The 20,623-nt window shown below is 41.9% G+C and overlaps 1 protein-coding gene across 2 annotated transcripts in view; it reads right to left on the bottom strand.

Moving 5' to 3' along the window:
• BLOC1S5 (biogenesis of lysosomal organelles complex 1 subunit 5) overlaps positions 1-18,737 on the bottom strand; it is a 39,423-nt gene extending 20,686 nt beyond the window's left edge. For both annotated transcript variants that reach the window (XR_003796552.1, XM_029241802.1), the window contains exons 1-2: positions 18,568-18,737; positions 14,028-14,110 (exon numbers count right to left, since the gene is read on the bottom strand). Coding sequence is in view for 1 of the 2 variants with exons in the window: in XM_029241802.1 (XP_029097635.1) it covers positions 14,028-14,110; positions 18,568-18,706 (222 nt within the window). In the remaining variant the exon portion in view is untranslated. The remainder of the gene's footprint in view (positions 1-14,027; positions 14,111-18,567) is intronic.
• Positions 18,738-20,623: the final 1,886 nt, after the last annotated feature.

The raw sequence follows: 20,623 nt of genomic DNA on the forward strand, positions 1-20,623 counted from the left end.
GTTTGCAAGCATATTTCAGAGGTAGAGATTGGTTCAAGACGGCAGAGCAGAAGGACGTGTGCTCGCTCCCTCCTGCGAGAGCACCGGAATCACAACTAACAGCTGAACAGTCATCAACAGGAAGACACTGGAACTCACCAAAAAAGATACCCCACATGCAAAGACAAAGGAGAAGCCGCAATGAGATGGTAGGAGGGGCGCAATCACAATAAAATCAAATCCCATGACCACTCGGTGGGTGACTAACAAACTGGAGAACACTTATACCACAGAAGTCCACCCAAAGGAGTGAAGGTTCTGAGACCCATGTCAGGCTTCCCAACCTGGGAGTCCGGCAACAGAAGGAGAAATTCCCAGAGAATCAGACTTTGAAGGCTAGTGGGATTTGACTGCAGTAGTTCGACAGGACTGGGGGAAACAGAGACTCCACTCTTGGAGGGCACACACAAAGTAGTGTAGCATCAGAATCCAGAAGTAGTGACCCCATAGGAAACTGAACCAAACCTACCTGCTAGTGCTGGAAGGTCTCCTGCAGAGGAGGGGTGGCTGTGGCTCACTGTGGGGACAAGCAAACTGGCAGCAGAAGTTCTCGGAAGTACTCCCCTTGGCGTGACCCCTCCCAGAATCCGCCATTAGCACCACCAAAGACCCTGGGTAGGCTCCAGTGCTGGGTCGCCTCAGGCCAAACGACCAACAGAGAGGGAACCCAGCCCCACCCATCAGCAGACAAGTGGGTTAAAGTTTTACTTAGCTCTGCCCACCAGAGCAATACCCAGCTCTACCCACCACCAGTCCCTCCCATGAGGAAGCTTGCACAAACCTCTTAGATAGCCTCATCCACCAGAGGGCAGACAGCAGAAGCAAGGAGAACTACAATTCTGCATCTTGTGGAACAAAAACCACATTCACAGAAAGATAGACAAAATGAAAAGGCAGAGGACTTTGTACCACATGAAGGAACAAGATAAACCCCAGAAAAACAACTAAATGAAGTGGAGATAGGCAACCTTCCAGAAAAAGAATTCAGAATAATGACAGTGAAGATGATCCAGGACCCTGGAAAAAGAATGGAGGCAAAGATAGAGAAGACGCAAGAAATGTTTAACAAAGACCTAGAAGAATTAAAGAACAAACAACTAGAATTAAAAAACAAACAAACAGAGATGAACAATACAGTAACTGAAATGAAAAACACACTAGATGGAATCAATAGCAGAATAACTGAGGCAGAAGAACGGATAAGTGACCTGGAAGACAGAATGCTGGAATTCACTGCTGCGGAACAAAATAAAGAGAATGAAAAGAAATGAAGACAGCCTAAGAGACCTCTGGGACAATATTAAATGCACCAACATCGGCATTATATGGGTCCCAGAAGGAGAGGAGAGAGCGAAAGGACCCGAGAAAATATATGAAGAGATAACAGTCGAAACCTTCCCTAACATGAGAAAGGAAATAGCCACCCAAGTCCAGGAAACTCAGAGTCCCAGGCAATATAAACCCAAGGGGAAACACGCCAAGACACACAGTAATCAAATAGACAAAAATTAAAGACAAAGAAAAATTATTAAAAGCAACAAGGGAAAAACAACAAATAACATACAAGGGAACTCCCATATTGTTAACAGCTGATTTCTCAGCAGAAACTCTACAAGCCAGAAGGGAGTGGCACAATATATTTAAAGTGATGAAAGGGAAGAACCTACAACCAAGATTACTCTACCTGGCAAGGATCTAATTCAGATTCAACGGAGAAATCAAAAGCTCTACAGACAAGCAAAAGCTAAGAGAATTCAGCACCACGTAACCAGCTCTACAACAATTGCTAAAGGAACTTCTCTAAGTGGGAGACACAAGAGAAGAAAATGACCCACAAAAAACAAACCCAAAACAAATAAGAAAATAGTAATAGGAACATACATATCAATAATTACCTTAAATATGAATGGATTAAGTGCTCCAACCAAAAGACACAGGCTTGCTGAATGGATAGAAAAACAAGACCCACATATATACTGTCTACAACAGACCCACTTCAGACCTAGGGACACATACAGACTGAAAGGGAGGGGATGGAAAAGATATTCCATGCAAACGGAAATCAAAAGAAAGCTGTAGTAGCAATACTCGTATCAGATAAAATAGACTTTAAAATAAAGAATGTTACAAGAGACAAGGAAGGACACTATATAATGATCAAGCGATCAATCCAAGAAGAAGATAGGACAATTATAAATATATATGCACCCAACATAGGAGCACCTCAATACATAAGGTAAATGCTAACAGCTATAAAAGAGGAAATCAACAGTAACACAATAATAGAGGGACTTTAACACCTCACTTACACCAATGGACAGGTCATCCAGACAGAAAATTAATAAGGAAACCAAGCTTTAAATGACACACTAGAACAGATAGATTTAATTGATATTTATAGGACATTCCATCCAAAAACAACACATTACACTTTCTTCTCAAGTACACAAAGAACATTCCCCAGGATAGATCACATCTTCGGTCACAAATCAAGCCTCAGTAAATTTAGGAGAACTGATATCATATCAAGCATCTTTTCTGACCACAATGCTATGAGATTAGAAATGAATTACAGGGAAAAAAACGTAAAAAACACAAACACATGGAGGCTAAGCAATACATTACTAAAAAATCAAGAGATCACTGAAGAAATCAAAGAGGAAATAAAAAAATACCTAGAGACAAATGACAATGAAAACACAATGATCCAAAACCTATGGGATGCAGCAAAAGCAGTTCTAAGAGGAAAGTGTATAGCTATACAAGCCTACCTCAAGAAACAAGAAAAATCTCAAATAAACAATCTAACCTGACACCTAAAGGAACTAGAGAAAGAAGAATAAACAAAACCCAAACGTAGCAGAAGGAAAGAAATCATAAAGATCAGAGCAGAAATAAATGAAATAGAAACAAAGAAAACAATAGCAAAGATCAAGAAAACTAAAAGCCGGTTCTTTGAGAAGATAAACAAAATTGATAAGCCATTAGCCAGACTCCTCAAGAAAAAGAGGGAGAGGACTCAAATCAATAAAATTAGAAATGAAAAAAGAAAAGTTACAACAGACACTGCAGAAATACAAAGCATCATAAGAGACTACTACAAGCAACTCTATGCCAATAAAATGGACAACCTGGAAAAAATGGACAAATTCTTAGAAAGGTATAACCTTCCAAGACTGAACCAGGAAGAAATAGAAAATATGAAGAGACCAATCACAAGTAATGAAATTGAAAATGTGATTAAAAATCTTCCAACAAACAAAAGTCCAGGACCAGATGGCTTCACAGGTGAATTCTATCAAACATTTAGAGAAGAGCTAATAACACCCATCCTTCTCAAACTCTTCCAAAAAATTGCAGAGGAAGGAACACTCCCAAACTCGTTCTATGAGGCCACCATCACCCTGATACCTAAACCAGACATTACAAAAAAAAAGAAAATTGAAGACCAATATCACTGATGACTATAGATGCAAAAATCCTCAACAAAATACTAGCAAACAGAATCCAACAACACATTAAAAGGATCATACACCACGATCAAGAGGGATTTATCCCAGGGATGCAAGGATTCTTCAACATATGTAAATCAATTTGATACACCATATTAACAAACTCAAGAATAAAAACCATATGATCATCTCAATAGATGCAGAAAAAGCTTTGGACAAAATTCAACACCCATTTATGATAAAAACTCTCCAGAAAGTGGGCACAGAGGGAACCTACATCAACATAATAAAGGCCATATACGACAAACCCACAGCAAATGGAGAAAAACTAAAAGCATTTCCTCTAAGATCATGAACAAGACAAGATGTCCACTCTCACCATTACTATTCAACATAGTTTTGGAAGTCCTACCCACGGCAATCAGAGAAGAAAAAGAAATAAAAGGAATACAAATTGGAAAAGAAGTAAAACTGTCACTGTTTGCAGATGACATGATACTATACATAGAGAATCCTAAAGATGCTACCAGAAAAATACTAGAGCTAATCAATGAATTTGGTAAAGCTGCAGGATACAAAATTAATGCACAGAAATCTCTTGCATTCCTATACACTAATGATGAAAAATCTGAAAGAGAAATTAAGGAAACACTCCCATTTACCATTGCAACAAAAAGAATAAAATACCTAGGAATAAACCTACCTAAGGAGACAAAAGACCTGTATGCAGAAAACTATAAAACACTGATGAAAAAAATTAAAGATGATACCAACAGATGGAGAGATATACCATGTTCTTGGATTGGAAGAATCAATATTGTGAAAATGACTATACTACCCAAAGCAATCTACAGATTCAATGCAACCCCTATCAAATTACTAATGGCATTTTTTACAGAACTAGAACAAAAAAATCTTAAAATTTGTATGGAGACACAAAAGACTCCAAATAGCCAAAGGAGTCTTGAGGGAAAAAAACAGAGCTGGAGGAATCAGACTACCTGACTTCAGACTATACTACAAAGCTACAGTAATCAAGACAGTATGGTACTGGCACAAAAACAGAAACACAGATCAATGGAACAAGATACAAAGCGCAGAGATAAACCCATGCACCTATGGTCAACTAATCTATGACAAAGGAGGCAAGGATATACACTGGAGAAAAGACAGTCTCTTCAATAAGTGGTGCTGGGAAAACTGGACAGCTACAGGTAAAAGAATGAAATTGAAACACTCCCTAACACCATACACAAAAATAAACTCAAAATGGATTAGGGACCTAAATGCAAGACTGGACACTATAAAACTCTTAGAGGAAAACATACGAAGAACACTCTTTGACATAATTCACAGCAAGATCTTTTTTGACCCACTTCCTAGAATAATGGAAATAAAAACAAAAATAAACAAATGGGACCTATTGAAACTTCAAAGCTTTTTGCACAGCAAAGGAAACTAAAAACAAGACGAAAAGACAACCCTCAGAATGGGAGAAAATATTTGCAAACAATCAACAGACAAAGGATTACTCTCCAAAATATAAAACCGGCTCATGCAAGCTGTATACTAAAAAAACAAACAACCCAATGCAAAAATGGGCAGAAGACCTAAACAGACATTTCTCCAAAGAAGACATACAGGTGGCCCAGAAGCACATGAAAAGCTGCTCAACATCACTAGTTATTAGAGAAATGCAAATCAAAATTACAATGAGGTATCACCTCACACCAGTTAGAATGGGCATCATCAGAAAATCTACAAACAGCAAATGCTGGAGAGGGTGTGGAGAAAAGGGAACCCTCTTGCACTGTTCATGGGAACATAAATTGATACAGCCACTATGGAGTATGGAGGTTCCTTAAAAAACTAAAAATAGAACTACCATACGACCCAGCAATCCCACTACTGGGCATATACCCTGAGAAAACCATAATTCAAAAAGACACATGCACCCCAATGTTCACTGCAGCACTATTTACAATAGCCAGGTCATAGACGCAACCTAAATGCCCAGTGACAGACAAATGGATAAAGAAGATGTGGTACATATATACAGTGGAATATTACTCAGCCATAAAAAGGAACGAAACTGAGTCATTTGTAGAGACCTGGATGGACCTATAGTCTGTCATACAGAGTGAAGTAAGTCAGAAAGAGAAAAAACAAATATCGTTTATTAACGCTTATATGTGGAATCTAGAAAAATGGTACAGATGGACCAGTTTGCAAGGGAGAAACTGAGACACAGACGTAGAGAACAAACGTATGGACATCAAGGGGGGAAAGTGGGGAGGGGGTGTGTGTGTGGTGGTGTGATGAATTGGGAGATTGGGATTGACGTATGTACACTAATATGTATAAAATAGATAGCTAATAAGAACCTGCTGTATAAGAAAAGTAAAATAAAATTAAAAAAAAAAAAAAAGGAATACTTCAGAGGTGGGCTGTGTACTTTCAACAGGATGGTGGTAACATTCCGTATTCATTTATCAGCAGGAATACTTCCATAAAGAGAAATTTCCCCTCGACAACTATTTGGTTACTCTGAGATATGCTCATATGAAAGGCAGAATAAAACATTTGATTATTTCTCTTTATTCACCAGTTTCAAAAATAATGGTTTGGTTTCCTAAAGTTGCTAAAGGTTTCTTTTTTGTATGTTTCCACGCATTCCTATGAGTCATAGGAATATCTGAAGTTTTTAACCCATTGCAGTATTTGTCCTCCCTGATGCTGAAATCATCCTATTCCCAGGGAGAGCCTATTTACCTTGGCTCTGGAATGCTTCAGTCCAAACCCCAGTGCTCCTTAGTAGCTTCTTTGCTTTCTAGTTCGACCTGATGCTCCAGGCTCTTCTTGTCCATTTCCTGACCCAGACTTGGAATCAGCAGGTCTCTAAACACCACTGGTATTTAGAGACTGAGCACTAAGGGTCAGTCATCATTTCTAGCCCTTTGAGTGGACAAGGCTAGGAAATAGGTATTTTTGTGAAAAGAAAAGAAACATCCTAAGTTCACATTCATAATCAAACTTAAATTCAGGGGACTTCCTTGGTGGCTCAGTGGTTAAGAATCCGCCTGCCAATGCAGGGGACACGGGTTCGAGCCCTGGTCTGGGAAGATCCCACATGCCGCAGAGAACTAAGCCCGTGCACCACAACTACTGAGCCTGCGCTCTAGAGCCCGCGAGCCACAACTACTGAGACTGCGCGCCTAGAGCCCGCGCACCGCAACGAACAGAAGCCCCTTCTCACCACACCAAGAGAAAGCCCGCGCACCACAACGAAGACCCAACACAGCCAAAAATAAATAAATAAATGATTTTAAAAAAACCCTTAAATTCGGGACTACAGGATTTTTAATTACCCTCCTGTCTTTATGTTTCTTTTTCAATTCTCAAAATACCAACAGAGTTACTCATTTGCTTTATCACCAAGTCAATGAAATAACAATACCAGTGCCAGAATTAACAAAATTACTGAAAATAATTTCAGGTTGTTTTTTTTTTTTTTAACTTTCTGTTCTGAAGGGTATTCCACTAGAAATGTACATAGTCAAATTACTGCGTTTTAAAGTTACCTGGAAGAATTTCTCTGCGTGGCAATGCCACCTTCTAGGAAAACAGGTTTGCTTTTTTACATGTTACTTGATTTTTAGGGATTGCTCCTTAAAATTTAATTCTCTTTTAAATTATGTAAAATATTTACATGGCTCCCAAACTACATCTAAAAATATATACATTCAAAAAAGTCTAGCTCCTATCACTATCTTTTGTATCCTATTCCCTCTATCACTCTCTTTAGATAATTATTTTTATCCTGCCATTGTCTTAACTATAAGGATATACATCCACATGTATACATAGGTATGTGTATGTATACACAGATGCGTATATGAACATATATGTGTGTGTATATACACATGTATAAATATATTTCAACTCCTTCTTAAACAGAAACACGATATACAGACTTTTCTTATTTCACTTGGAGTCACGCTGATTAACACACACACACCCACAACGTATATCATCTTTCTCTATGTGGTCACGCGGTCTATTTGTTCTCTCTTTTGGGTATCTCTTTCAGTGTTTTAAAAAGTTGGCGTTTTTGTTCTCATGGTTATGTTTACACTAATACTTCTTACAATACCCCGGTCTCCACTCTGGCTACTATCTGTTGGTTCCCTACTCTAAGCAAGATTAGTATTAGGTGGTCACCTCTTCTGTCTCTAGCCTTTCCCTCTCCCTCAGAATCTAATCTGCAATAGCATCCTTTCCCTCCCAGTTAATACTGATAAGGCAACAACTGAGGACAGTCTCCTTTTCATATGCCCTCCCCTCTCCTTCCGTTTTCTGATAGGCTGTCTTCACACGGCCAGAAGACAGAGCCACAGCATGTGACCTGGTTAGGCTCTCTCGCTTATAGCCATTGTTTAGCCTTAAATTACATGTTATAGTAAGTGAATTTGTACCGTCACCTCTCTAACAGCCCATTAATGACAATAATTAATTTAAACAACAAATAGGCCCATCTGGTATGTGCTTGTTTTTATGCTGATATTTTTGGCTAAGGTATACGGTTGACACCTACTACAAAAGGAAGACTATAGGGCTTCCCTGGTTGCGCTTCCCTGGTGGAGCAGTGGTTGAGAGTCCGCCTGCCAATGCAGGGGACACGGGTTCGTGCCCCGGTCCGGGAAGATCCCGCATGCTGCAGAGTGGCTGGGCCTGTGAGCCAAGGCCGCTGAGCTTGCGTGTCCGGAGCCTGTGCTCCGCAACGGGAGGGGCCACAACAGTGAGAGGCCCGCGTACCGCAAAAAAAAAAAAAAAAAGGAAGACTATAAACCAACATCTGTTTATTTGTTATATGAATATTATTTCTGGGGTGAAAATTCTCAGAGCAAAGCACAGCACCAATGAAGCTTGGTTTCTGATGTATAACACCCCATAAAATTACATATACAGTTAATTTTTCTCAAGTTGAAATTAATAACAAGCGCTCAGGTAATGTGCTTCAAGACAGTGCCTGGCACTAAATGCTTCAAAATGTTAGCAATTGTTCATAATGTTAGTACAGTCACTGTAATATTTACATTAAAGATGTAACGACAGTATTAGAGAGGAAATGAGAGGCCGATGTAATATTTAAAATTTTCTTTCCATCACAAGATGCTCAGTCCCACAATTTTTTTTTCTCACAAGTTTTAAAACCGTTATCATACATACGTGAATCTATTACATGCACACGGGATCGACTTCTTCCTGATATTTAATACTCTGACAGCTACTCTTACAACCTAACAAAAATGAGATCAGATGTCAAATGAAACTCTTGCCTGCCCTGCCTTTTAAGAGACTTTATCTTTCTTTTTTCTTCCGGTACGCGGGCCTCTCACTGCTGTGGCCTCTACCGCTGCGGAGCACAGGCTCCGGATGCGCAGGCTCAGCGGCCATGGCTCACGGGCCCAGCCGCTCCGCGGCATGTGGGATCCTCCCGGACCGGAGCACGAACCCGTGTCCCCTGCATTGGCAGGCGGACTCTCAACCACTGCACCACCAGGGAAGCCCGGGACTTTATCTTTTTATCAGTACAACTCACATTCAGACGCAGCAGTAAGAACCCTCACACCTCCTATAACTACTGTACTTACTTTAACAAATTTTTTTGCCTCAATTTTAATCAACATTTCCTCCATTTTTTCCCTATTTCTCTAACACCTATTTTTCTTTCTCAGTTCAAGTATCAGCCCCGCTTCTGAAGATTTCCCTCCCAGCTCAGCTGGGAGTTATCTCCTCTTCTGAGATTTCAATCACTTTGTGCTTATTTTATCATAATAATTTCACCATTACAATTTGTCCTCCGCAGACTGTAAATTCCTGAAGGTAGAGACTGTTTCGTATCTATTTTTGCGTATCCGGTGTGACAGACAGCTCTGGATCCATCCCCCTCCTCTCCTCCTCTCAACACCCAAATACCACGTGGCAGTAAACCTGCGCGTAACAGACACAGCTAGCTGTCGCCCCCCTGCCGTCCTTTCTGCTGCATGAAGTGCACGCGCCATGGCTGGGCTCCCACAGCTACCCTGTGAGCGTAAGCCTGGGGTGAGGGCACCACGGCAGTGAGGAAGAAGGAAAACCTGGAGGAAGAGCTGATGGCCTAGGGCTGCCACACCTGCCCCAGGCTCTGGCTGCCGTGAGAGGAAAGTAAGCACTTAGGAAAGCCACTCTCCTCAGGTGTCTGTCACTAGTGACCAAACACCTTCCTTATGATACACCAAGGTATTCAGGAACAAGTCAATAAAGCAGTCAGAGACTGAAGTTTGCTGAAGATGAGTTCGTGCAGGACTGCACGGCCCCTAAGCATTTCATAAACGCTGACCTGCACGGCCTCCCCTCTGTCCCACAGGAGAGAGGCCCCAGCGTCTCTGCAGCTGGAAAGATAACAGTGCAGAAGATCATGTCTTTACTCGCTGACACAACCAGACAGGCTCACTGGAGGGGCCCTGCCGGGATCTCTGTTCATAGTATTTACTGGAATCGGGGGGAATAAAAGAGCTGTGTGCAGTTGGGAGCAGGACAGTCAACTGTCCTGAAATACTAACAATCACAAAAAGAGAGCTTAAAGTATTATAATAGAAGGTCGATAATTTAAGTAATGCTGCCACCGTGTGGCACTTATTCCCTTCTTTTAGAAAGAAAATTTTATAAAGAAAAGGATTATCGTTGCCGTCTGCGTTAACTTTTAAAAATATATAAACTATAAACGAGTTTCCTTTTAAATGCTAGCCAGTTTTTCTTCAAGTGAACCACATTGAAGTGACCAAGAGAAGACAAAACTTAAGGACCTACTGTGTGGCACATGGAACCACATACAATATCATGTAATAACCTGTAATGGAAAAGAATCTAAAAAAGAATATACATATATATGTATGAGTATGCGTGTATATATATATATATGTATAACTGAATCACTCTGCTGTACACCTGAAACATTGTAAATCAACTGTACTTCAATTTTTTAAAAAAAGACGAAACTTGTAGGAAGCCCTGACAGCTCTGCCTCCCCGTTCCTCCGGTCCAGCCGTGTGACGCTGGGGAAAGACCACTTTTATTAAATAGAGGATGTTTTTATTTGGGCCAAGATAGAAAAGAATGGTAAGTAATGCACATATCTATTCAAATCTAAATCTCTAAAATGCTTTCAGCTTTTCTCTCATAATTTGAGGGGAAAGGTTAGTGTGTAACAGACAGAAAAGGTAGCCGAGCCTGACATACAGGAAAGCTTCCAGGAGACACTAAAAAAGACGGACTGGGGAGGTGACTGCGTGAAAGGACGGCATCAAGTACTTTTCAAGAAGAGGAGTCATGTGACCAATTAGCTGGAGAGAGCGCAAATGCAGCTGACGAAATATTTTTGAGCCCTTCAGAGACCATTCTTCAGTGACTACACGAGCCTGCCCTGCTGCATAAAGGCTGGGCCCGTCTGTCTTACTCAGGGATACAGCACTGGTTCCTGACATGAGGTCTCACACAAAATAAGTGCTGAAGACATTTTGTTTCACTTCCTATAATAAGCTTACATCTGTCATTCCCAGTGTGAAAATTTTATTCTTTAGTAAACATTTTCCTGAGATGTCTATGCCATTTGCTTAGCAAATCGCTGTTTTCCCTAAAGATATTAAAAACTGAACCAAAACTCAAAGTACTGCAAATTCTGAATACAATTTTAATTTGATTTTACTTGCTCCCATCTTTCTCTTAATAATAACAGTTACCAACACCTGCCTAACATCGACATACCACGGAATTTAAAAAATGATACATTACTTAATCCTCACAAAAACTCTGCAGTATGTATTATTGTTCCCGTTTTAAAAAAGAGGAAACTAGGCCTTAATAAAGCAAATAATCACAGCTAGGAAGAGGGATACCAGGATTTGAGCCCAGATACGTCACACGTCCAGCTCCAAGGCCCATGTTCTTTTACGCTTCAGCACAGCCCTGTCTCCAAAGAGACCCTGGAGGGCTGAACAACGCGGAACCCAGGTAACTGCTCTCCTCTCAAGCACACGCCCCTCTTCGCTCGGCCCCAGTTAACAGAGGTGTTGGCTTCAAAAGGGAGTGAGCTCTTCAATATAACATATTCCGCAGCATAAATGAAATAACACTTCTTTCATCATCCATTCAAGACTCAGTCTTGCTTGTACAGCCCTTTCACAGGAACCACCTACATTATCTAATGAGCACTCAGCCACTAATCAGCTGTGTGACCTTCCACACATTTCTTTCCATCTCTGGGCTCAGTGAAGGGGGGGGTGGGTGGGTGGGGTTAGATTAGAGAAGCCATCTCAATTCCAAAATTCTATGCTTCTTTTAATATAAAGTAGGCCTTTAGAGATACATTTACAAACTTTTTAAAAATAAAAGCTATTTAGCATTTCAAATTAACCAGACTGGCAAAAAAAAAAAAAAAGATGACTTATGAAAGGATGTTGGAAAAGCCAGGTCTTAGGCCAAGCTCTGTTAATTGTGCTTTTGAATCATATTAAGTACCTACCCTACAATGCACAAGACATTCTTTCAGGCACTTCGAACACAACAGAGCATAAGAAAGATAAGTGTCTCTATTCTAGGAAGGACAACGGGCAATAACTAAGCAAAAAGTAAGGAAAATATAGGTAGTAATAAGAGCTCATGGAAGGCAGAATTCAAGATGGTCCCTGAGAGCACCACGCCTAGGATATACACACCTCTCAGTTATTCAGTCAAACCCTAACTGAGGTGCTGCTGTATAGATATTCTGCAGGTTTACTTAAAGCCCCAAATCAGCTGACTTTAAGAAAAGGAGATTATCCCTAGAGGGCCTGACTCCATCAGGTGAGTCCTTAACAGGGATGGGACTCTTCTCGGTAAGAGAGGTTTAAAGCATGAAAGGCAGACTTCACTTATGTCTTTGAAGAAGGAAGGGGCCGTGTGGCAGGGAATATGGGTGGCCTCTAGGAGCTGAGAGCGGCCTCGGCCGACAGCAAGCAAGGAAATGGGAACTTCGTCTACCTGGGCAAGGAACTGAGTCCTGCCAAAATCCTGTAAGTCAGAAAGAGGACCCTGAACACCAAATAAGAATGGAGCCTGGACAGCTCCTTGATTTTAACCTTGTCAGACCGTGAGCAGAGTACCCACCGTGCTGTGCCCAGACTTTATTCCCACTAGTTTATTCTCACTATTCAATTGTTAATAATCTTTACATAGCATGATGAGGGAATAGTCTATGGTTAATTTTCTGTCTGGGGGATACTTATTCTTACTCTACAACAGCAATAGTAATGATGACAAAGATAACTAACAGTTATTCCTAGGTACCAGAAAATATTCTAAGATACACACACCTTTAATCTTCACAATAACTCCATGAAGCAGATATTACGCAGATTTTGAGTCTCTTGAACCCAGAAATGGTGTCTAATGCTGCAGCTCTGTTTCTCTTTTGAGTGCTCTGTACCACAGGCTTTCTGTACTTTTAAAGGGTCTATGGAAAGGTTCTCTCCTTTTAGCAGGTTTAGACTTCCTGCTTGGTTGGAGTCTCATTTGAAAATAAAACCCCAGGAATTCTCTGACGGTCCAATGGTTAGGACTTGGTGCTCTCACTACCAGGGGGTTCCATCACGGGTCGGGGAACTAAGATCCTGCAAGCCGCGAGGCCAAAAAAAAAAGAAAAAGAAAACCCCAACTTCCACAAAATCACAAAACTGCTTGTGTAACATCATTTACCACCTACCCAACAGTAGCTTGGGATGTTACTATTCAACACACAGTGAACCAATTATACATGTGCAAAATCACAGTCAAACGAAACAGAATGGCAGGCTAGTGCATCAGGACTGTGGGGACATAGCACACAAGGTGGGGTGGGAGACGGTAAAGGTAGGAAGATAGGAGCCGGGTCATAGAAGGATGCCGGGCTTTGTCCTGTAGACAGAAAATGATATCAAAGGTTTTTAAAAGTTAATGTCAGAGCGCTCTGGCAGCAGGATGAAGACTGGATTTGACTGGGTTGATAAAGCAGGCATACCAATCAGAATGGACAGAGGTTTGTTAGGTAGCATTTGGAAGCCTTGATCATTGAATGTAACCTAAAGGGGAGGGAATAGCCAAGAGCGATTCTGTTTTAACTTGAGTGCTTTCGGTAGATGCTGTTGCCCCAAATGAGAAAAAAATATATAGAAAATGGGTCTGCAAAACTGACCCATTCATCTGTAAAATCATTTTTTTCATTATATCTCATTTTATACCTGAAAACCTGAGCTCAACAGACAGTAAACACCCCAGAGCAGGCACCAGAACTGGAGCCCAAGGCACCTGCTGCCTACTCTCGTGCTCCCTCCATTCATGTCAATGCCTCTGAATGCTTTGTATATTTTATGAACACATGAACAGAAATCATAGATTTTAAAACTAGGGAATTTCCCTTCCATATATTAACACACTAACAATTAGGGCAGTCTTTCTACAAAATAGGTTTCAAATACTCACTTCAAATTCTTTCACAAAATAACGGGTTTCACCTTGGATAACTGGTCTGTGATCTAACAGCCTTGAATGAATTTCTCCAAGATCTGTAAAGACAAAATGAAATTCACAGTCAATCCACGCTAAGTGGCACAATCTCTAGCTTGTTTTACTCTTCCTGTTCCCATAAACGTATGAAAGTTAAAATCCAGTTCGGACTATGGATTATCCAGTCAGTAAATTGGTAAAGTACTTCTGAGAGCAATTTGGCAATATCTAATAAAGTTGAAGACGTATACCTAGCAATTTCATGCCCGAGTATGTGCCCTAGAAAAACTCTTAAACAAAGGAAAGAGAAATGCATAATGTTTACTACAGCATGAATATAATGTCAAAAAAAAAGGGGGAACGACCTAACATACTCATAGGATGGATATTACAAATCAGTGAGTGAAAATGAATACAGTGGGGTTACATTTATTAACAAGGATAAATCCCATAAATAAAATGTTAAGCAAAAAAGCAACTTTCAGAAGGATAAAGCCATTTATATAAACTTTCAAAATATGCAAAATCACTTCCTGTTGGGACATACACAGAAGCCATAAAGCTATAAAGAAATGCACGAGAACGATAAACACCAAATTCAAGACACCGGTTACCTTAGAGGAGGGAGGGCCGTGCAATGAGAGCAAAGGGCACGATGGGGCTCTTCGTGTGTGTTTATTAATATGGGTGGTGAGTGTTCATTGTAAGTCACTATAAGTCATAATTAAGGAAAAAAGTTCTGAACTTTAACTGTTTTTGGTGAGTCATCCCGGGGTATATTCTGCTCTCATACCACATACCATATTGTCCTGAAATTTCCTCTCTACTCCAGTGAGTATCTCAGAGACCAAATTGTTTGTATCATCCACAGAGGGTTAACATACATTTTTCTATATGACTGAGAAGCCATTACACTGATCTTGGGATATCTGCATCTGTGGCCTGATATAATGGGAATTTACTTAGTCTTTGGAGAATTCAATTCTGTTCAGAAGTGGATAATCACCACTTCTGAAACCCTGACTGCGCTCCAGAACTTAAGATGTGGAGATGAGGGGAAAAAAGATTCTGAAACACACACGACCACAGAAATTAAGCTGGTTTTGTAATAACATTATAACAACAAAACAAACACATTATAATAATTCAGAGTTGCAGGTATCCCAAGGATTACAAACAAATTCTCTCAGTTTAATAATGTAAAGGTAAACCACATATTTCCACATAAACTCAATCCTAGCCCTGCTACAGGCAAAGCACTCTTTTGTTGTTTGTTAACAAGACAAAAGATATAATCCTTTGTTCTCCAAAGTGCATACTCTAACGTGGGAGTTAGACAATCTCTTCACACAAAAGACAGAAATAAGCACTTCAACAGACTATGAGACAAGAAAAAACACAGTAAACTGCAGATCTCTCATTATCTAATGAAGTTCTGGCCCTGAATTTGCAGACCTTTAATGTAGTATGTGGATCTCTTTGCCCATCATAAGAAACAATTTACTGCAGAGTCAATTTTTCTGGTAACACCCACATCGTCACCATTGTTACCTCACTGCTTCTCAAATCCATCCCTTCTGTTCCATCCTTGCTTGTCTTGGACTGTTTCAACAGAGTGAGTCACACCCCTCTTCAACCCACTCCATGTACAGTCAATTCTGCTTCTCTGCAGGACAGCAGGCCCTTTGTATTCTCTGATTCTGCAGTTACAAATTCACTTTATAAAGTAGGCAAGTTCACAAATGGGCATCCTGCAAGATGAGGATCCACTGTACCTGCCTGAGTGCTCTATTTAAAACACAGATCTAACCACATGACTCTTGTACTTAATTGTTGTTCCATAACAATATGGAACATTCAACAAGAAGTCCATAACAATATGGAACATTCAACAAGAAGTCCAATCTCCTTAAAAGGCAAGAATTCTTCTTCGGTCTGATTCCCACGTGTAGTTTCCCAAACATGCCATGCTGACTCAGGCCTCCACACCTTTGCTCACGGTCTTCCAAACTAAGTCCAAAATATCCTTGCCCTCTTTTCTCAACTACTAACCCTTTATTCTTCAAGACTCAGGTCAGACACTCCATGCCCCAGGAAGCTCCCCGTCTCCTAACAGCCAACCACAGCCCAGAAAACCTCAAAGACCTGGGGCCTAAGTATTGCAATCATTTATTTATGTATTTCCCTTTCCCTAGACCCTGGCAATAAAACTTGACACATATATTTTCACAATCGATAGTCTTCAATGAGTAAGATGAACTAAAAACAGATTTTCATAATGAAAATAGTAAATGGTTCCACAAAAAAACTCAAGGAGGTTCTAGACATATTTTCAATTATAACTCAGTTTTGAATTAACCTGAAAAACTTCCTTTGACTTACCTTCTTTTAAAGAAAGTACTACATCTGAAACTAATATATTGTAAATCAACCGTATTTCAATTAAAACAAAAGTACTACATCAAAATCACAAACTTCTGTGCATCAAAGGACAAAATCAACAGAGTGAAAAGGCAACCCACGGAATGGGAGAAAATATATGCAAATCATGGCTGTAAAGTGGCTAATATCCAGAATAGAAAAAGACCTCCTATAATTCAACAACAACAAAACGCACTACCTGATTAAAAAATGGGCAAAGGACCTGAACAGACATTCCTCCAAATAAGATTTACAAACGTCTAGTAGGCACATAAAAAGATGTTCAACATCATTAACCTTAGGGAAATGCAAATCAAAACTACAAGTTACTGGGACTTCCCTGGTGGTCCAGTGGGTAAGACACCGAGCTCCCAGGGCAGGGGGCCCGGGTTCGATGCCTGGTCAGGGAACTAGATCCCATGTGCCGCAACTAAGACCTAGCGCAGCCAAAATAAATATTAAAAAACAAAAACAAAACTACAAGATACTACCTCACACCCATTAGAAAGGCCACTACCAAAGAAACAGAAAATAACAAGTATTGTTTAGGTTGTGGAGAAACGGGAACACTTGTGAACTGTTGGTGAGAATGTAAAACGGTTCAGCCACTATGGAAAACAGTAGAGTGGCTGCTCACAAAGTTACAAACAGATTTATCATTTGATGCAGCAATTCAGCTGTGGGTATGTATCCAACACAACTGAAAGCAAGAACTTGATATTTGTACATCCATGCTCACAGGGCCAAAAATGGGAAGTAATCCAAGAGTCCATCCATGGGTGAATGTACACCCAAAATGTGGGGTGTGTGTGTGTGTGTGTGTGTGTGTGTGTGTGTGTATACAATGAAATATTTGAATCATATTCAGCTTTAAAAAGGAAGGAAATTCTGACACACGCACGATTTTACTTACATGAAGTACCTAAAGTAGCCACATTCAGAAACAGAAAGCAAAATGGTGGCTGCCAGGGGCTGGGGCAGGGGAAAGGGGAGACTGGGGAGTCCGTGTTCAATGGGTACACAGCTTCAGTTTGGGAAGATGAAATAGTTATGGAGCTGGATGGTGGTGACGGTTTCACAACAACGTGAAACGTACCAATGCCACTGAATTGTACGCTAAAATATATTTAAGGGAAACTTTATATTCCATGTATTTTACCGTAATTAAAAAAAAATTTAAGTAATAGTTCACTAAGATTGCACATGTAAACAATTATAATTAAGGCCTAACACCCATGCACTACGCCCACACTACTAACTAGATTTGAGACACCCTGAATTCTACACAAACCTGACAGATACGGTTAAAGTGCAATAGGCATGAACACGAGGATGCCATTCCCTGGGCAGCGCTGAGGGGCGCCGGAATCCTACAAGGGCTTCAACACTACAAGACAGTAGGGCTGCCGGCAGAAGCGAGGGGTTAAGAGAGAACGGGGATGAGGCGGTGCGGTATTTAACTGGCAAAGATCTTCCTGCACGAAACAGCTGTTGAGAGCTTGGAGAATCAAAGCAATTCAGGTTCTGTGAGAATCCGGGCTGTAGCTAGGTTGTAACCTTCTCCCAGCTCAAAGCAGACGGGACGAGTGGACATCGGTACACGTGTTGGGGGCCTTTCATGTTTTAAGATGCCTTCATGTTCTCTCGTTTCCACCCTGCACGACCCAGGAGCAGACAGGGTCAGAGCGAACGACCTAGGCACACACCTCCTAAGCGGCCTGCCTGGGTGCGCGGGCTCTTCCCGACCCCCAAGCTCAGGGCATCACACGTGGGTCGCGAGCCCGCGTCCACGGCAGCTCCACGCAGGGTCCCGGGCTGGGGGAGGGGAGAGGGCAGCCCGACGGCTCTCGGCTGCGGCTTCTACGAGGAAGCAGGAGGGGCTAGGGCGGTTTGCTGTTACTGGGAGGCACCTGGCGCGGGGAAACAGGCGCCAATGCGCAGACCCCTCCCCCACCCACCCACCTACCGCCCCACCGCAAACGCCAGGCCGCCCGGGAGCCGGGGGTCGACCTGGGGCTCGGCCCCGGGTCAGAGGACGCCGCCGGAGGTGGGGCTGCGCTGGGACCACCGGGCCGAGAACTCTAGTACTCCGTACCCTTGATAATGAGGTGGGCTGGCGACCCCGCGGTCCCCAGCGAGTCCTTCTTCTTGCCGCCGCCGCCGCCGCCGCCGCCGCCGCCGCCGCCCGAGGCGGCCTCACAAACCACGGGGGTCTCCGTCCCTCCGCCGCTCATCCCGGCCAGCTCCGCCCACCCGCGGCCGCGCTGCGCCTGCGCAAACCTACACAGTCAGCTTTCCCCGCGCGGGGTTTAGGCGTCATCAAAGGGCATCGGGGAAGCTGAGTCTACCCAGCGGCCGGTTCCTATAAAGCCACTATGGTGTGGTCAGGGATGTGAGCTTGAAGAAGCCGGTGCCGCCATGCTGGGTTAGGGCAGATGCTGCCGGAATAGGAAGGTGTCTGAAAGTTAGAGGTAAATTTATTCCTCCCTAAACCTGCTGGAATTTATCGTGGTTTAGAGAGGTTGGCGGAGAGGGGATCTAGTCATAGATGAATATGAATAATAGTGGTGTAAATACATTATCTATATTATTACCTGCCACCAGTATTTAATGGAGGTTGTTGACGTGCGTGCTTTGCCACATTTGCTCATCATGGCAACTGCGGGAAACAGTTTTGTCATTTCTTTCTAACAAAAGAAGAAACAGGATTAGAGATTAAGTAATTTTCCCAAATTACTTCTCAGACTCATTCATGCCCATGTAAAGAGCAAAAACGTCTGTTCTTGGCATTTGTATTTACAAAATCTCAACCAGTTGTTATAGAGGCTAAGATAAAATAAATGCATCTCATTATGGAAGGGACCATAATTTGCTAGGCTGCTTTGATTCGTAGCCCTGAAGAGACAAATCTGGTGCTAACAGATTTGCATCTAGTGCTACTGTTTGGTAAACTCCTTAGAATTGATCTTGTATTCTCAACAAGCTGTCATTCCCTTCCTGGCACAGGCCTTCCCCCATAGCCTCTCCTTTAGCTCCTCTCTGAAGTACCTAGATAATAGTAATTGATGCAATTTTCCTGAGGTGTTTCGAAGATGTGAACCCACCCCCACCAAATGGAAGATGTTAACTACTTGATGACTATGAGCATGTAGCCCCAGGCCTCCCGGAGCCTAAGGACTGATAAAGTTAACCCCTGTGACACCACCCTGTTCCTTCATCATCAGCCAATCAGAGTATTGTGCATGATCTGATCGCGTAGCCTGCAGACCCCTCCCCCCACCTTGCACTTGGCCTTTAAAAATGCTTTGCCGAAACCCTTCAGAGTGCAGGAGGCTTTTTAGGACATGAGCCACCTTGTCTCCTTGCATGGCCTTGCAATAAACCTTTCTCTGCTCCAAACGCCGACGTTTCGTCGGGCACATGAACTTGCGTTAATATTTGTGCCTGTTCAAACGACAGACGGTGCAACTTTTCAGTGACTCCTCCATCTCCTGTGTTCACCCAGCGGTTTTTTCTAAGAATCATCTCTTAATCACTCCCTTCTCCCTCCTCTCTTCCTGCACTGTCCTTACCCTCAAGGGTCTCAAGTCACCAACATTTACAGTCTAGGGCCTTGTATATGATAGGATGGAGTTAAGTGCAGCACATGTGTGGGACGCCTGGGGGCAGGAGGTGGCCAGGAACGACTTCCCAGAGGAGGTGTATTTTGTCTTCAGAACTGAAATGTTGTGTAAGTCATGCAGGGTGCGGTGAAGATGGAACTTGGGGTTTTCCAGCACAGGAATAACAAAGAGGCATAAAATAGATGAATTCATAAATAGAATGTGAACTTGGTTAATTGTATGTTATTGGGTCCGGCTTCTAACCTTTTATTTCCCTCGCTTTGGCATTAACCTCTAGAAAACGTAGTTATTTTTAAAGCCCCTCCTTATCCTCCCCACTTCTAGGCACTTTTCGTATTCAAGTTTTCTTCTGCATCTGCCAGACTAAATCTTCTCTAAGCTTGGCTTCTTAGTTTCTTTGAACTACTGAAAAACCTGGGAAGACTTGATACTGAGCAGGACACTGTGGGGCTCCTGGGCACAAAATTCTGTGTCCCTCATTACTCGATTACAGAAAATAGGCTTCATTCAGCCTCCATGACCTTCCCA

The sequence above is a fragment of the Monodon monoceros genome, unplaced genomic scaffold (assembly GCF_005190385.1).
Source record: "Monodon monoceros isolate NGI ecotype Baffin Bay Population unplaced genomic scaffold, NGI_Narwhal_1 Super_Scaffold_3, whole genome shotgun sequence".
NCBI lineage: Eukaryota > Metazoa > Chordata > Mammalia > Artiodactyla > Monodontidae > Monodon > Monodon monoceros.